General features: G+C 36.2%; 2 protein-coding genes across 8 annotated transcripts in view; both read left to right on the top strand.

Annotated features, from left to right (window-relative positions):
- Nucleotides 1-2,751: 2,751 nt before the first annotated feature.
- LOC124153891 (protein UXT homolog) lies at nt 2,752-7,714 on the top strand. Of its 3 annotated transcripts, none has more exons than XM_046527277.1 (5): nt 2,752-2,807; nt 2,965-3,108; nt 3,264-3,424; nt 5,886-6,041; nt 7,389-7,714. In XM_046527277.1, exons 3-5 carry the CDS (start codon nt 3,351-3,353, stop codon nt 7,606-7,608), a joined length of 450 nt encoding a protein of 149 aa, XP_046383233.1. In that variant the 5' UTR covers nt 2,752-2,807; nt 2,965-3,108; nt 3,264-3,350; the 3' UTR covers nt 7,609-7,714. The 3 variants fall into 3 exon arrangements, with proteins under 3 accessions (XP_046383233.1, XP_046383235.1, XP_046383236.1); XM_046527279.1 differs by having other exon boundaries at nt 2,781-2,811; XM_046527280.1 differs by having other exon boundaries at nt 2,794-2,845.
- Nucleotides 7,715-8,823: 1,109 nt separating this feature from the next.
- The window catches only part of LOC124153890 (dynein heavy chain, cytoplasmic), a 116,953-nt gene continuing 111,507 nt past the window's right edge, over nt 8,824-14,269 (top strand). For all 5 annotated transcript variants that reach the window (XM_046527276.1, XM_046527275.1, XM_046527274.1 and 2 more), the window contains exons 1-5: nt 8,824-9,182; nt 12,136-12,232; nt 12,325-12,498; nt 12,577-12,832; nt 14,057-14,243. In XM_046527276.1, coding sequence (XP_046383232.1) covers nt 8,942-9,182; nt 12,136-12,232; nt 12,325-12,498; nt 12,577-12,832; nt 14,057-14,243 — 955 coding nt within the window. In that variant the 5' untranslated portion in view covers nt 8,824-8,941. The remainder of the gene's footprint in view (nt 9,183-12,135; nt 12,233-12,324; nt 12,499-12,576; nt 12,833-14,056; nt 14,244-14,269) is intronic.

The raw sequence follows: 14,269 nt of genomic DNA, 5'->3' as shown, positions 1-14,269 counted from the left end.
ACCAGGCCTGGATTTTAACTAGAATTTATTAGATATAAAGTGATTCTACTTTGCACTTTCCACATATTTATTTCACCTGAAAATTTTTATGTGGAAAAGAGCAAATTTATGGTAGTGGGTAGTACCTAGTGGGTTTATAACCCTAACAGTGGCATTGGTTTGCAGTCAATCATGCTTTGGTAATATGAATTAGCTAAATGGATTATTGTTGCTTGAGATATAAAGTGAAACACTTTGCACTTTCCATGTAAATTTTTTTTTTTTTTAACTACAGTCGACATATTTCGCTGCACTGCAGAATTATCAAGAGAGACTCTTGATAATGCTGCAGTGCAGCAAAACATGTCAACTGTAATTTAATTTTTTTTTTATTTGTGTGAAAAGTGCAAAGTGTTTCTTTTTATATCTCATAATGGATCTCCACAGTGTATCTGTCTCATCCATCCAATTCATATTGTGGCTTGCACGTAAATTGCACACTTCGAATTGAATTCCTCGTTTTATTCTGAGAATTGTCAAATTTTGATCAAAGCTCTGCCATGAATATTAACGCATTTAATGCAGCAACAATTTCCATGTTGATATATGTTCTGAAATCAAAATATAAGTTAATATTATTCGTAGAATTTGGTTTAAAGATTGTAAACACTATTCAAAAGACAAAGAATTCAATTCTTAGTTTTATATTTTGAGAAAGGAACAAATGTTTATTATGAAAATGGACAATGAACTATTCAATGACCTTACCACAAAGCGTAATATAAGACGAGGGGTCCGGGCACCTTCTCCAGGATTTTGAAAGTACGGCCTAAGTCCCGCTTTGTTGGGTCCCGAAACTAAGACTTCGTGAACCTGCCTTCCTCATAAAAGGGGGAGAGCAAGGAAGCATATATTTTCGGCATTGCTTCGCCTGCACACAAAAATTTGTGACTTTCCTCTACCGGGTCAAGAAATGTCCTGCCACATATTTTCGTTACTATTAGCAAAAGGGTTAATGCCTGAAAAATAATTAAATTTCTATTTCCCTACATTTCCATGTAATTCTGTGCAATTTTTTTTCCCGGTTACTGCCTGTTGTTAATAGTAGCAACAGCCTGCCAATCCTGCATGCACGTTCTCTCAACAACCTACTGACAATATAATGAGTATGCTTAAGCAGAGTGGCAGGTAGGAAATGGTGTATGTGCACTATGTGAAGGAGTAGGAATCGAGGAGCTTAATTCTGATATCAGGCTTTTTGCCATGTCATTCTATTTTCCTGGACAATATTTTGCCTTGCCATCTACTGGCTTCATCATAAGCCTCCGAAATTACATATCTAGGTAATAATGCCTACTGTGATTATAGGTGGTATTCTCGTTTTTTAGTTCCAAATTCTCTATTGGTAGACGTCGTAAAGGGCATCTTCTTGGAATGAAGACTTCCAAACCGTGGACAGAGGGCAGCCAATGTTCTGGCAGAAGTTGTTCTGTTGTTTGGTATTTCAACCACCTCCCGGATAACTCATGGGAATGGATCCAGGTCTTTGAGAAGAGGCCTATTAACGTATCAAATGCCGACTGTTATCATTTTCAGTGTTGGTGAATGTTAAACGACAGTTGTCCCTTTTGCAATGGTTTCATTGAAGGTTCCAAGATATGCAGTGATATGATGACAGTGGACATGGCAATGATCATTCCATCATCATCATATGATGACAGTGGACATGGCAATGATTCATAAATAAGACACATATCAGTCCTTCGAAGGACTGACATGTGTCTTATTTAAAATCAAAGCCATCATAGAATTTATTTGATCAAAGTTCTCACCACAAGGTCCATGAAGGACCTTTAGGAACCTAGCCTCACCATATGTAGCGGTGACGCCCTCAATTGTGATAGAGACTATTTGCCAAACTCGATGTCCTTGGGGAGTGACTTACCTGCTGCTGAACTGGAGGTTGAGGGTTTGAATCCTGTGAGGACAGGTTATACCCTGGAAGAATGATTATACTAATTACTCAGGGATTGGATTTGTATGATTATCAGAATTTAATGCAATAATTGACTATATATATATAATCAATTATCTACCTATAGGTACTATAATTTACATGCTAAAAAAGACAATATATTAATCTATGTTACAAAAATATCAAAGGGGGATGTAGCAGAATGCACGTTCGGCAATTAAGATCGGAGGTTGGTGCTGTGAATCAAACTTTTTGATACGTCCGTTCATGAAACGTTTAAAGTAAATAAGCAATAGTGCAGTGGCGGATACAGATGGGGGGCGCAGGGGGCGCGCGCCCCCCCCTTGCGGGTCCGCCTGTATTGCCGAACATTGCAAAACCACAATTGTAACTTTTTTATACCATAAGATGGCATTGTCTTTTACATGTTTATAATCACTTTAAATAAAATTTTCATATACTTTGCCTGTGACTTGATCATCTTTTATCACGATAAAAGTAAAGACAAGATATGTTGCGCCCCCCCCTTGAGTTTTTTCTGTATCCGCCACTGCAATAGTGTACATAAGGAAGCAATTAAAACGTAAGTAAGCAATAGTGTACATGATATTCATAGGCTGGCGGAGGATTTACATAGTTTTCTTCTTGAATACTCTCTAAAATTCTCAGCTATAAAATAAAACTACTTTCATGTACGTTGTCTCCATGAGTGGATGACAGGAATTTTAAAATACGCGGTATAAATGATGACCCTAGTACCGACAGGTGTTGCCACAATCGCAGCGGAAATAATAGTCGAAGCGCGGCGCGGCGACTTGTTTTTAGTGCGCGGCAAGGTGTGCGGCCTTGCGAAGTAGGTAAACAAACAGTGGTTTCTAATATTATGTTCTTGTAAGGAAGGATATATTATTCATGTTACGATTTTGTTTTCTGTTTTGTGGGAATTGATATTTGGTAGTTTCTTGTTTATCATTACTTTCTCCTGAAGTATTTATCTATGTCTATTTCAGAGACATTCAATCCCGGGATCCAAATTATATGTACCATAAGTCACAGGTACTGGAAAATAAATTTATATGTTCTCCAATGTACCAGATTGGTATATTTTTTTACCATATGGAGTACTGAAGAATTACTCCTCATCATTCATCCTGGTGAGATAAAATCACCTTGTAGCTGTAATTTTAGTTGTTTTAACTCCTGTTACATTTTCAGTTGTATTTTTGAAAAACATTAGATAACATCATGAGGTATGCTACGTAATCTGTTAAGAACAAGTAATATACAACAATTATTTATCCCTGATTAGGTTTTTGATGACGTATTGAAGTCAAGGAGTTGATGTACGTTATTCTGGAAGACTTTTTCCTATGTGAAGGGGCCATTGTATTAGAGCATGGATTTTGATCGTTCGAGGAAAGTCGAAGAAGTTGAATGCTTTATCAACGATGTTTTGAAGGAAGACTTGAGGTAAAATTATCAATCTATATATGAACTTAATTCCTTATTAATTCAGTTGCCAAAAGGAATCAATTTGTTTGAGATAACGTACTCTTACTACAAGTTTGCCTTTTTATAAAACCTGTTAAGTTTTACAACAACAAAAATTACCTCCTATTTCACTGCAAACTTCATTTATGAATCGTGAACCCTCACTGAAATTATATTATGCCATTATGATATACATATACCTATCAATGAGAGAAAAATGGCATGGATTGACATATTACCGTGAGTTAGTTAGGTATCTATTTATGGCACATGGTGGTTGATTATTTAGTTCTGACCTTTTCACTAAGTAATATAGAATTTTGAAAGAACATAAGCTGCAAACTTGCTATAAATTACCAATGTTGCTAGTGAAAATCCAATGCGCTTAAAATAGTATGTATCCTTCAATTCTATATGTGGCTATTGGAATTTTTACTTATGGTAACCATAAAACAGGAAAATGCCATGTTATTACCCTCTCCTTAAGCTCATGGAAAAAATTTTGCTTCCATTGAAATTTTGTGTTAGCACACAAATAGTGTTGTACATTTTGAACTATTAATTATAAGCCATTCTCCTTTCTTATTGATTGATCAATATGAGTGCAGATCAGTCCAAGGGCGTACCCAGGATCAAAACTAGAGGGGGCAAGTCGTGGTCGTTCAAGTTTTAGCACAGAAAAGGTTATGAAAACTAAATTTAAAAAAATGATAACAGCTCTTTATTAGTTTTTAAAATTATTTGCTCGGAAAAATATTTTTTTCATTAATTATACATTTTTTATACTAATATCACTTTTCTTGTATTTAAAGAAAATTTGTTCAAAAATTTTGTTTTGAATTTAATATTGGTTGTAGTGGTGAATATAATGCTAATTGAGCTGTGAAAAAATTAATCGATGAAAAATCACTTGTGTCGACTTGAATTAAGGCCTGGTTACATGTTACATTAACACGTACAAGTTAATGTACGTTTGCGTGAAAGATTTTGGTGGACCGGAACGGAACATGTACGAATGCATGAATCAAATTAGAACAGGTTCTGCACAAAGGTTAAGAAAAGACTTAGCTGTTTCACAAAAGAAAATATATTTGCGACCGGTTTCGATACAGCGTATCATCATCTGGCAATTACAAGTATCAGTACATACATAGAATTTATACCCTTGAAGGCGTTAGAGGGGTGGTAGAGTGGAGGTGGAGAAAGGGGGGACATTCGGAGTACACATTATTGGATGCAATTAGTTTGATTGTGTTTAGCTCCTTCATCCTGTTGTAATTCGACAATGGAATCAAATATAATCTGTGAAGCATACAATGTATTGCTGATAGTTTGTGAGAGAAGTGGTGTCGTGAATAGGGTGGTTTCCTATTATTTTTTTATTGCCTAAATCGAAAGATTATTACTCCTGGAGTACGTATTTCACGCTTTTAGATTTTTAAGTGACGATATCTATTTTTCGCGATTAAATGAAAAGTGAAAATTTTCAAGCGCGCGAAAACGCGACGCTTAAGTATGAATGTCGGGAAGTCTCTCCGCGTGACGTATTTCTGGTTCCCCCTCCCGCCCTGCGAGGTGACCTTGAGGCGAGGCTTAGCGCTGATACGACGCAGGCTGCTAGCGGCTAGCCTAGTACCCTGCTGGCTGGTAGCGCTTGGCTTAAATAAGGATTATTAATAACTTATCAAACGAGGAAAACTTTCCGACCTTAGCCAGTTTTAATAAGTGATTGTTAAGACATGTTTCCCTGAGCTCTGCGCCTCATGCATGCAATGGTAACCTTAGACGACGTATAACTCCTATCTTCTCGTTTAGAAACTAGGTCCCTGTGACGTCACGTGGAGTGGCATCGCATGGGCGCCAATCTGGCCCTTTTCAAATGAGGATAAAAATGGACCATTGCCATTCGTCTAACCCGGTATTTCTAAAACCAAATAATTTGTATATTATGAATACACTAATGGTGGGTAACGAATCGCAATCAATGCCTTTCGTTTTCTTTGATGAAGGAAACCACCCTATTGCGGTGTATTATTTGGTGGAGGGGGTAAGGGAAGGGAAGGTAGGTTTGGGAAGTACGTCGCTGATGGGTCACTGCACGGGGTAGCCGAGGGTTGGTGTATGATGACGAATTGTGAAACAGCTGTCTTTTCTTAACCTTTGTGCATCATGAAGGAGTTTCACCATGTTACGCCAACCACCATCGCATTTAGAACAGGTTCTATTTTCTGTGCATGCATTCGCACAAGTTGGGTGGTTACACGGTGCATTTTGGCATTCATTCTCGCGTTCATACATTTAGACATTAACCCGTACGTGTTAATGTATCGTGTGACCAGGCTTGCTATATACTTACATTCAGTGTGCAAGAATGGTTCCTTTACCAGGGATTGCCATTGTATGACATGAAAAATTAATTTCTGTTTCTTACTTATTACAGGAAAGTGTATGAAAACAGGGAAAAAATCCACGGAAAGATAAGAGATTACGTTTTACTGAAGGACACTGTTCAAAATATTATAGATGGGAAGTTTCCTGAGGATGGACTGAAAACAAAGATTGACATTGGTTGTAATTTCTATGTTCAAGGAAATGTGTAAGTTTAATCTTAAGATTGTTCTCAACTTAATCTTGACTTGAAATTTTTTAGTTTACATTCCATGGTTATCAAGGGAATGAAAATTCTTAAAAATGGTATTTAACACGCTCTCTGCCGCCTTGGTCATATGTAGTGACCGAAACGCTCACTACTTTTTCACTCCGCTTCTGTCATGATGACCAAAGAATGAGTCACTCTTTTGACCTCTGATAGCATGCTGTTGGTCCCAGCTACTTAGGTGCCGCGTTAACGGTGTGACTGATACGGCACACGTATCCGAAGGCACACAAAACTCAAATGGCAACGATCCAAGTATTAAAGAAAAAGGAAAAAGATAAAACACTTTGGTGCAATGGGTACATTGATCTAAAAACCCTGGGTTGGAATGTGTTAATGTAAAATACTCCTCGATACTAGAAATCATCATCCTATTTACTTCAGCATCTGACTTAACCTCCCATCTGATGGAAGTAGTGGTGTACTTGAAGATGGGATTGAGCAGTCTAAAAAAAATTCTGCTACGACCAGGATATGAACCTAGACCTACATAAGAGGCTACTACACTAACATGATCTCCTGGCAGCCCTTGAGTTTCGCTTCCCTGACCTTAGTCCCGGTAAAATTGTTCCCTCGACAGAACACTCTCCTCCCCTCTGCCTTGCTATGCAGCTGCTGGATGCAGCACCATTTACTTAATTAATGGGTTCATTTAGCTGTACTGAGTACTTACCTTTGCTCAATAAGTAAGTGAGTGCTCTGACGTCGTGGTACTGAGCAGAGTGACATAACAGCACCAAGCAGACATTTTATTGAGTAGAAACACCACGCTCACTTCAGATCACCAGGGGAAGAAAATAAGTAAGAGTATGCTGTATAGTGTTGCATTTGGTATGCTCTCACCGAGTGGTCATGATCAACTGATCACTGAGTGAAGTACGGCTGAATTTACCCATTTTTCTCATCTTTCTCTCCACTGTGCCCCAATTATCTCAATAATCCTGGGTCTGACTTCCCCAACTTTTGCTATTTAAAGGGCCCTTCAAAATATGTATTCCATCTCATATGCCAAAAATGTGAGAACTTTTAACACCAAGGTATGCCCTGGGTTCGACAATCTTAAGAGTCTAAAGTTGATTTTTTTGCAAATGAAAGACAATTCAATCGGCTGTGCTTGTCAGGGGTATGGATATTTCTTGTATAGATCTGATTCAAAGAGGTACTTGTAATATTTGTGTTTAAGTGACCATTTCTGCCATTGACTATCAGTTGATGAAATACATATGTATATGGTTAGTTTTTTTATTGCACTTTTGTTTTATTATTTACTTGTTTCTATTTTTCTAGGACTGACCCCTCAACAGTCTTTGTGCATATTGGCTATGGTTTTTTCTTGGAATTTCCCTTACGTGATGCTGTACCATTTATCAATAAAAGAATAAATTATTTATCTGATTTAGCAAATAAAGACTCTAAAAGCTGTGCAACTATAAAGGCATATATTAAAGTTTTGCAAGAAAGTTTACCTCATGTACAAGATGCTAGTGAGAAACAACGGAAATTATAATAATTTACAATTAATTAACTTTAGAAATCCTGTAAATATTTCAATAACTTTTGTATTTATTGTTGAATTTTATGTAATATAAAAATAAAATGTCATTATTTAAGAACTACTTGGTTTAATTTACAATGTGTACCAATCCCTCTCAGAATGTAGAATTGTTTTGATTCTAATAATTATGCATAGTATTAGTTTCAGAACGGATTCTACCTATGCATATGTACTGTGCAGCTTTACACTTCACAATTAAAAAAGGCTTTCAATTCTTTTTTTCCACATCCTTGTTATGTAAAGCTGTGTCTGGTTGAAAATCACTGATTGGATTGTGTTCTGTACGTCTTTTGATTAATGCACAAGGTCCTTTGGGAATGTATTTTACTTATGGCCTGGAAGAAAAAACTGGTGGGCTAGAAACCTAATCACCCTCAAGTAGCCTCCTTGGGACTACACAAACTTCTCCCAACTGTCCTTTCATTGCTGGAAGCATTTTAAGAGGGCCACTTTTGGAATTGAGTTAAGCTCAGCTGTCATTGCAGCTATAATATCCTCTTTTGTCTGAAATCATTCCTTTGAATGGTTTTTTCAGTTTCAGGAACAGCCAGATATTGCAGTTGTCCATATTAGGAGAGTAATGAGGCACTACAGTTACCAGTTTATACTTGTCAAAAAAGCCTGATTCGATGTAGGGAATGTGCAGGACCATTGTCTTAATGGAGGCACCTATTTCTTGTTGATCACAACTCTGGTCTGAGCTGTATTGGGTAAAAAGGTGAAAAAGATTTATTGTATTAAATATAAACCTACAGATATGATTAAAATCGGTGCGTTCAATTTTTAGCATTTTAAAATTTTCCGTAAAAATAATAGCATCACCGCATAAAGGCTGAAATTGTCTTGAATAAAATACTTTTATGAAAAGTGTTACACTCTTTTTAAGTTTGCTTTGAAAATAACTTGAATTTGGCGCCGAAAATGAAAGTGGACGAATAGCTATCACCTGCTTAAATTTATTTTATTTCAATCCGTTTCAATCTGAAATAAATAATTATGAGGAAGCAGATAAAATTTTAATCATTTATCATTATCTAATAACTTATTAAAAGGTAACAGGATGATTTGACCATAGAGGAGATTTGACGGTGCCAGATACCTGTGGGTGCCAGCAACTCGAGTACGTTCAAATTTTGTTCCCCTAGATGGCATTTCAGTAGTTTCGAAATACTTGTAGCTGACGTCATTGCACGTAACGTGGGTGGTTGTGTGTGATGTTATGAGGATCTAATGATTCTTCTGGGTTGAAATCAGATGCGTAAGTGCATCGGAAAGTTTTAAAAATATGGAGCAAACAGAAAGCTCCTTAGAAGCCTCTCCAGTGGCCCAAAATGTTGCAGTGGTCGATTATAATGCCTTTGCAAACTATTTGAAAAAAGTCGTTACTGTTTTGCTGGAGGAAAGTGATGATGTATCTCCAGCTTTTAGCTCTGCCCTGGAAGAGAAGGATCATGCAGAGTGCATCAGAAAATACCTTGGTGATCAGCAAGTTCGAGCCCTATTCATTCAAAGAAATTCCTCCAAGGGTGAGTTGCTGACGCCGTTACACACCTCTTATATTAAGTACAAGCGATTATTTACCGACTAATAAGATAATTCAGAACAAAGTATCACTCTAGGTGCCGAAATAGGTAGTCCCAGATGATTTTGGGAATGACTTGTTAATGTTTTGTGACCTATCGTTTCCGTGAACATTGTTTAAATCACCAGTTACCACACCCTAAATTCAATTACACCATTTCTTTTGAGTACAGTTACATATTATCTCAGTCCTGCTGCTCGGTAATATGGAATTTTTTTAATTTTAAGTATGGCAAATGATCCGTGATAGTGTTAAGGCGCCATTTGCCCTTAAATTTCCTGGATTTACCTCTGTATGGATCCTGCCCGTTTTCCTGCTATAGTGCCTAGGGATGAAAATTTTCCAATTTATGCAGAATATGTTCCAATGTTTTAGAAGTAAAGAATATTTTTCACGGCAGGTGCACTTATATACGTAAAATCACACCTTGGACCGGAAAGGTATGGTTCACTGCACGTGTGAACATATCAGAATCATGGGCATGCAGGCACATGATTGTCTCAGTGTGGTTAAAGCCATTGTGCTATCTCATTAAATTTTTGTGGAAAATACGAAGTTTAGTATTTATACCATGGACGAAAAGAATTCTGTATTCTCGGATTTTTTATTCGTCAATGCAATGAATAATTTCCATTATATGCCTGAACTCTGGAAAATTTATCTAATTCTCTTGTATGGAACGTTGGTAATTTTAGCTGGAACTGCCTTAAGTTCGCCAAACGATTCAATATAGAATAATTCCATGCCAAAGGAACCAGAAAATTGAAAAATGCAACCCACCATCTTGGATTTCCATGAAACTTGGTACACATGGTTGGTGGACAGGACTGATATTGAATTTCATGCCTCTCTTAAGCAGTTCCAGAGCAAAAGCAACCCGATTTTCAGCTCAATATCCAGCAAATACATCTGTGGCTGCTACGAATTCAGCTCGTTGCTTAAAATTTATTTAATTCATCTTAAAATTGAAGTAGGACACGTGTGAAAATTTCCTCTATCTTGCTTGATTTTCTGTAGAATTCTAATATTGTATCAGATTTACGCATGGATCATTTAATCCTTGAAAATATAAATATGACATTCCTTATAATGCCCACGCAACTTAAATTACAAATTATTGTGTATGGATTTAAGTTCTGGTGTCTCAGTATAAATTGGTGAAAATTTCTTAAGCCAATCACAGTTTTTGAATCTGTGTATCGCTGTTGCAAATAAGTATTTGTAGAACTTATTTCTTTATCTTCCAAGGAAAAAATGTAAGAAAATTTTTCTCTGGAAAACTCAAAGGGTTCTTAGTATCAAATGTTTGCTACTTTTATGGTCTCTGTAAATTGGCCTTTTTAACCATCTGTTTCGTACTAGCCCCAATACTATCGCAAGGTAGTTTTCTATGGCTTGTTTTTAAGACCACATGGCAGTGATTCCTAAATCAATCTTGTGATGATACTAATTTAAAGAAACTTAATAGTTAAAGGAATAAAAAACTTGGCTTTTTCCACATAGTGATTTATTTTGCCCATACCAAGGGACAAAATAAATCGGAATATGGAAAAAGCAAATTTTTTATTCCTTCAACTCTTACGATAAATGATTTCCACCAAGTCATGTCCACTACCATTACTTATTAAAAATCTTAGGTAATTTTTGTATTGGGTGCTGCACCGGTTTCTGAAATACTCAAATTTACTAACAGCAGGACAGTGGTAATTAATTACTCCAAAATTTTTACTGAAATGTAGACAAAAGTAACATCGTTTTATTCATCAGAAATGTAACATAATGATAAATTGCAAAATTCTTCATTGTCAGAATTTTTGTAATAGGCATATAACAGTTTGTTATATTTGACATGATATTTATTTAATTCATTGGAAAATCGTAGTGGGAAAGATGTGAAAATTTCCTTTGCCTTGCATAATTTTCTACTGAATTAAAATATTTTGTGAATGTATGTATTGGAATGCGTAATGATTATGAGCAAACTTTAACTCGATGTAATTATCACAATCTTGCTTGCAACTCCGTACGTATTTAAAAGCAACTAGCGTGAGCTGGGCGTGCTGCGTCCATAACCTATTGAATTTTATATATACTTGAGCACATTAATTTATTAGAGAAACATTACGATAACTCTTTTTAGCTGCAGATGCTAGTCTTTTTCTTTTTCTAAGTTCTCTCTGTTTGTTGACTCTCTTAGTAACGTACATAATTACAAAATCGCCGTCGCAGCACCATCCCTGCATCAAACAATAAACTTAGATTCAACTTGATTTAAACATAATAACTTCAACACATTTTGCAATTTTCTTGTTCCTTTGGCATGGAATTACCTACACTATGATGAATCGCTTGGTTCTTCTTGGTAGCTGACCAACCGTGGGCCTTTTAGTTAAAATGCACACACATGGGTTTCTCAATATGTGAAGCTGCTTGGTAGTCCCCGTATTCCTTGAATAGGTCACTACGATGCCCAAGAAAGAGTTAAGGGTCGAATTCAGTACACTAAACTGCCAGGTGATGGGGCTCTTTGTGATGAAAAAGCCAGAGGAACTCTGCTAATCATGGAGGAATAACACTGCTTGCCTAATGAAGTCAGTATATTTCTTAAATACAAATATGTACGTCTTTACCTCCACCCATATATTTAATTATACTTTCATCATGTGAAGCCACTATCATTACTCTTGTTTAGTTTTTCATCAAGATGTGTGACTCATGCGTGTGGAGACTTAGTCATTTGGTTTGAAGAACTTGAGCAGCAATGAGTATGGATATGTCGGAGTTTTGCTTAGTGTACTTTCTCCGTAGTTTAGTCTAGTATATAGTCTCCATATTGGAATATTGTATAATTATCATAAAGTATTTGGTGAAATTTTGAAGTAATTGTTTTATTTTAGATGAGGACAATGATCAATCTGGAGATGCTGAGGATGACACTCAAATTACGTACCTCATTTCAAATGAGGTCCATTTTACTAATCCCAAGATGAACAGGTATTTTTTCATTACAATATTGATTGTGTAAAGGCTATTGGTTGTAAGTGTTTATGTACGAGTTATTGCATATGTAACATTTGTTTTTTCAGTTTGGTGTGTATCAAGAGAGGTGCTGTAATTGAAGCAGATAAGAATATCCCCTCTCAACTTCATATTATTAATTTAAGCGATGGATCACCTTATGAGACTCTTCATGCTTATATCAGTAATGCTGTTGCTCCATACTTCAAATCATATGTCAAAGAATCGGGAAGAGCAGAAAGGTAATTAGCTGCAAACTTATTTGGTGAAACTAATGGGAATTAAAATATTTTCTGGGCCTACAATGATTATTTTTCTAGGGACGGAGATAAAATGGCTCCATCTGTGGAAAAGAAAATTGCAGAACTGGAAATGGGATTGCTCCATTTACAACAAAACATAGACATTCCTGAAATATCACTCCCAGTGCACCCCACAATTGCTGCTGCAATTAAAAAAGCAGCCGATGAAGGTCGCCGTGCCAAGGTCTCTGACCTTGGTGATAAAGCTGAAGACTCAACTTTCCTTAATCAGCTGCAGCAGGGAGTCAACAGGTGGATCAAGGAATTACAGAAGGTAAGTGTAAATTAAAAGCTACCTCATTATTTCGATTCATTAGTGTATCACAGTGCAGTGCCTATATTTATCATGCCATAGGTGACTGTGAGCTAGTGGTACTACCACACTTTCATTTTCATGTTGAATCAGCATTTATCAGTGCACAATACAAAAGTATTGAAAAACTATTGTCTTAATGCTAAATTAGCATTCCATTCCGAGTGAAGTTGGCAGCAAAGAATGATATAACTATATCTTATGTAGATGTAAGAAATGCCTTGCTAGTTGTGCAATAATTTTCTGGGAATACATAGTATATAAAATGCTGGGTGCAGATGCAAAAGTTATTAGAAAACAAAGGTCTTTGCAATTACTTCTTGTGGGTGAACATTTTCATTTCTTCATGAATAGTAGTATATGTTGTATAATTTATTTTCAATACAATGCAGAAAGTTTTTTGGGCTGTGTAAATAGCTAAAATTTTGGACTTAAAAATGTATTGTGTCATTAGAAGACAAATTTTCTTGAAAAATGTGAGAAATAAAAGACTTAAAAATCCTAACTCTGAAAATATCTTTGGAACCACCTATCCCACACTCTCTCTGCTGTAGGGATTCATGAACCAACACCAGTTGAATGTTTAAATGCCCTGATGATCCATAATCACATGCCCATAACCATGTGGTTAAAGTATACAAATTCTTGTTATGACTGAGAATACAGTAGAGCACTGATAATGAAGGGTTATCAGTTAATTGAAAAGTATGCCCAAACAGTATGATAGTTTTGTATAATGGTAGTTTATGCCTTAGTTTCCTCGTTAGACCTTCTCAATTTCCTTGTTGTCTAATCCATTTGATCGCGGAATGATAAATGAAAATAATTTTTAGCATTATAACTTAAAGTTTTGCAAATTTTTAATGACACTGATTGTGCTACAGTCATTATCAAGGTTACCATAATGGACTTGGTAGTCCCAAGGATAACTTAGTGAAACTCATATTTTAATGAGGTTAACATATCCCCGAATATCATTTTGCAATTAGTGTAATTTGACTTCCTGCTGCAAGAAAATGTTTAGTGTGGTGATAAGCAGCAAAAACATTTGCATTGGCAATGGACCTACTGGCTGTTAATCTGAAGAATGGCTGGTCAAATACCCATCCATGGGTTCTAAACTGTACTAAAATTGTCTACTTATACTTCAGTTTTTAAATATGCTGTATTATAATTCCTGTTTAGGTCACAAAACTGGACCGAGATCCTTCATCTGGTACTGCTCTTCAGGAAATAAGTTTTTGGCTAAACTTAGAGCGAGCACTACTCCGCATTCAGGAGAAACGGGAAAGCCTAGAAGTGGCTCTTACTTTGGATGTGTTAAAGCATGGAAAGCGTTTCCATGCTACTGTCAGCTTTGATACCGATACAGGTAATATGATTATTTTATAATGATTA

The sequence above is a fragment of the Ischnura elegans genome, chromosome 2, assembly GCF_921293095.1.
Source record: "Ischnura elegans chromosome 2, ioIscEleg1.1, whole genome shotgun sequence".
NCBI classification, from domain to species: Eukaryota; Metazoa; Arthropoda; class Insecta; order Odonata; family Coenagrionidae; genus Ischnura; species Ischnura elegans.
Note: the sequence above shows the minus strand (reverse complement) of the source record. Positions and strands in the feature narration are given on the sequence as shown.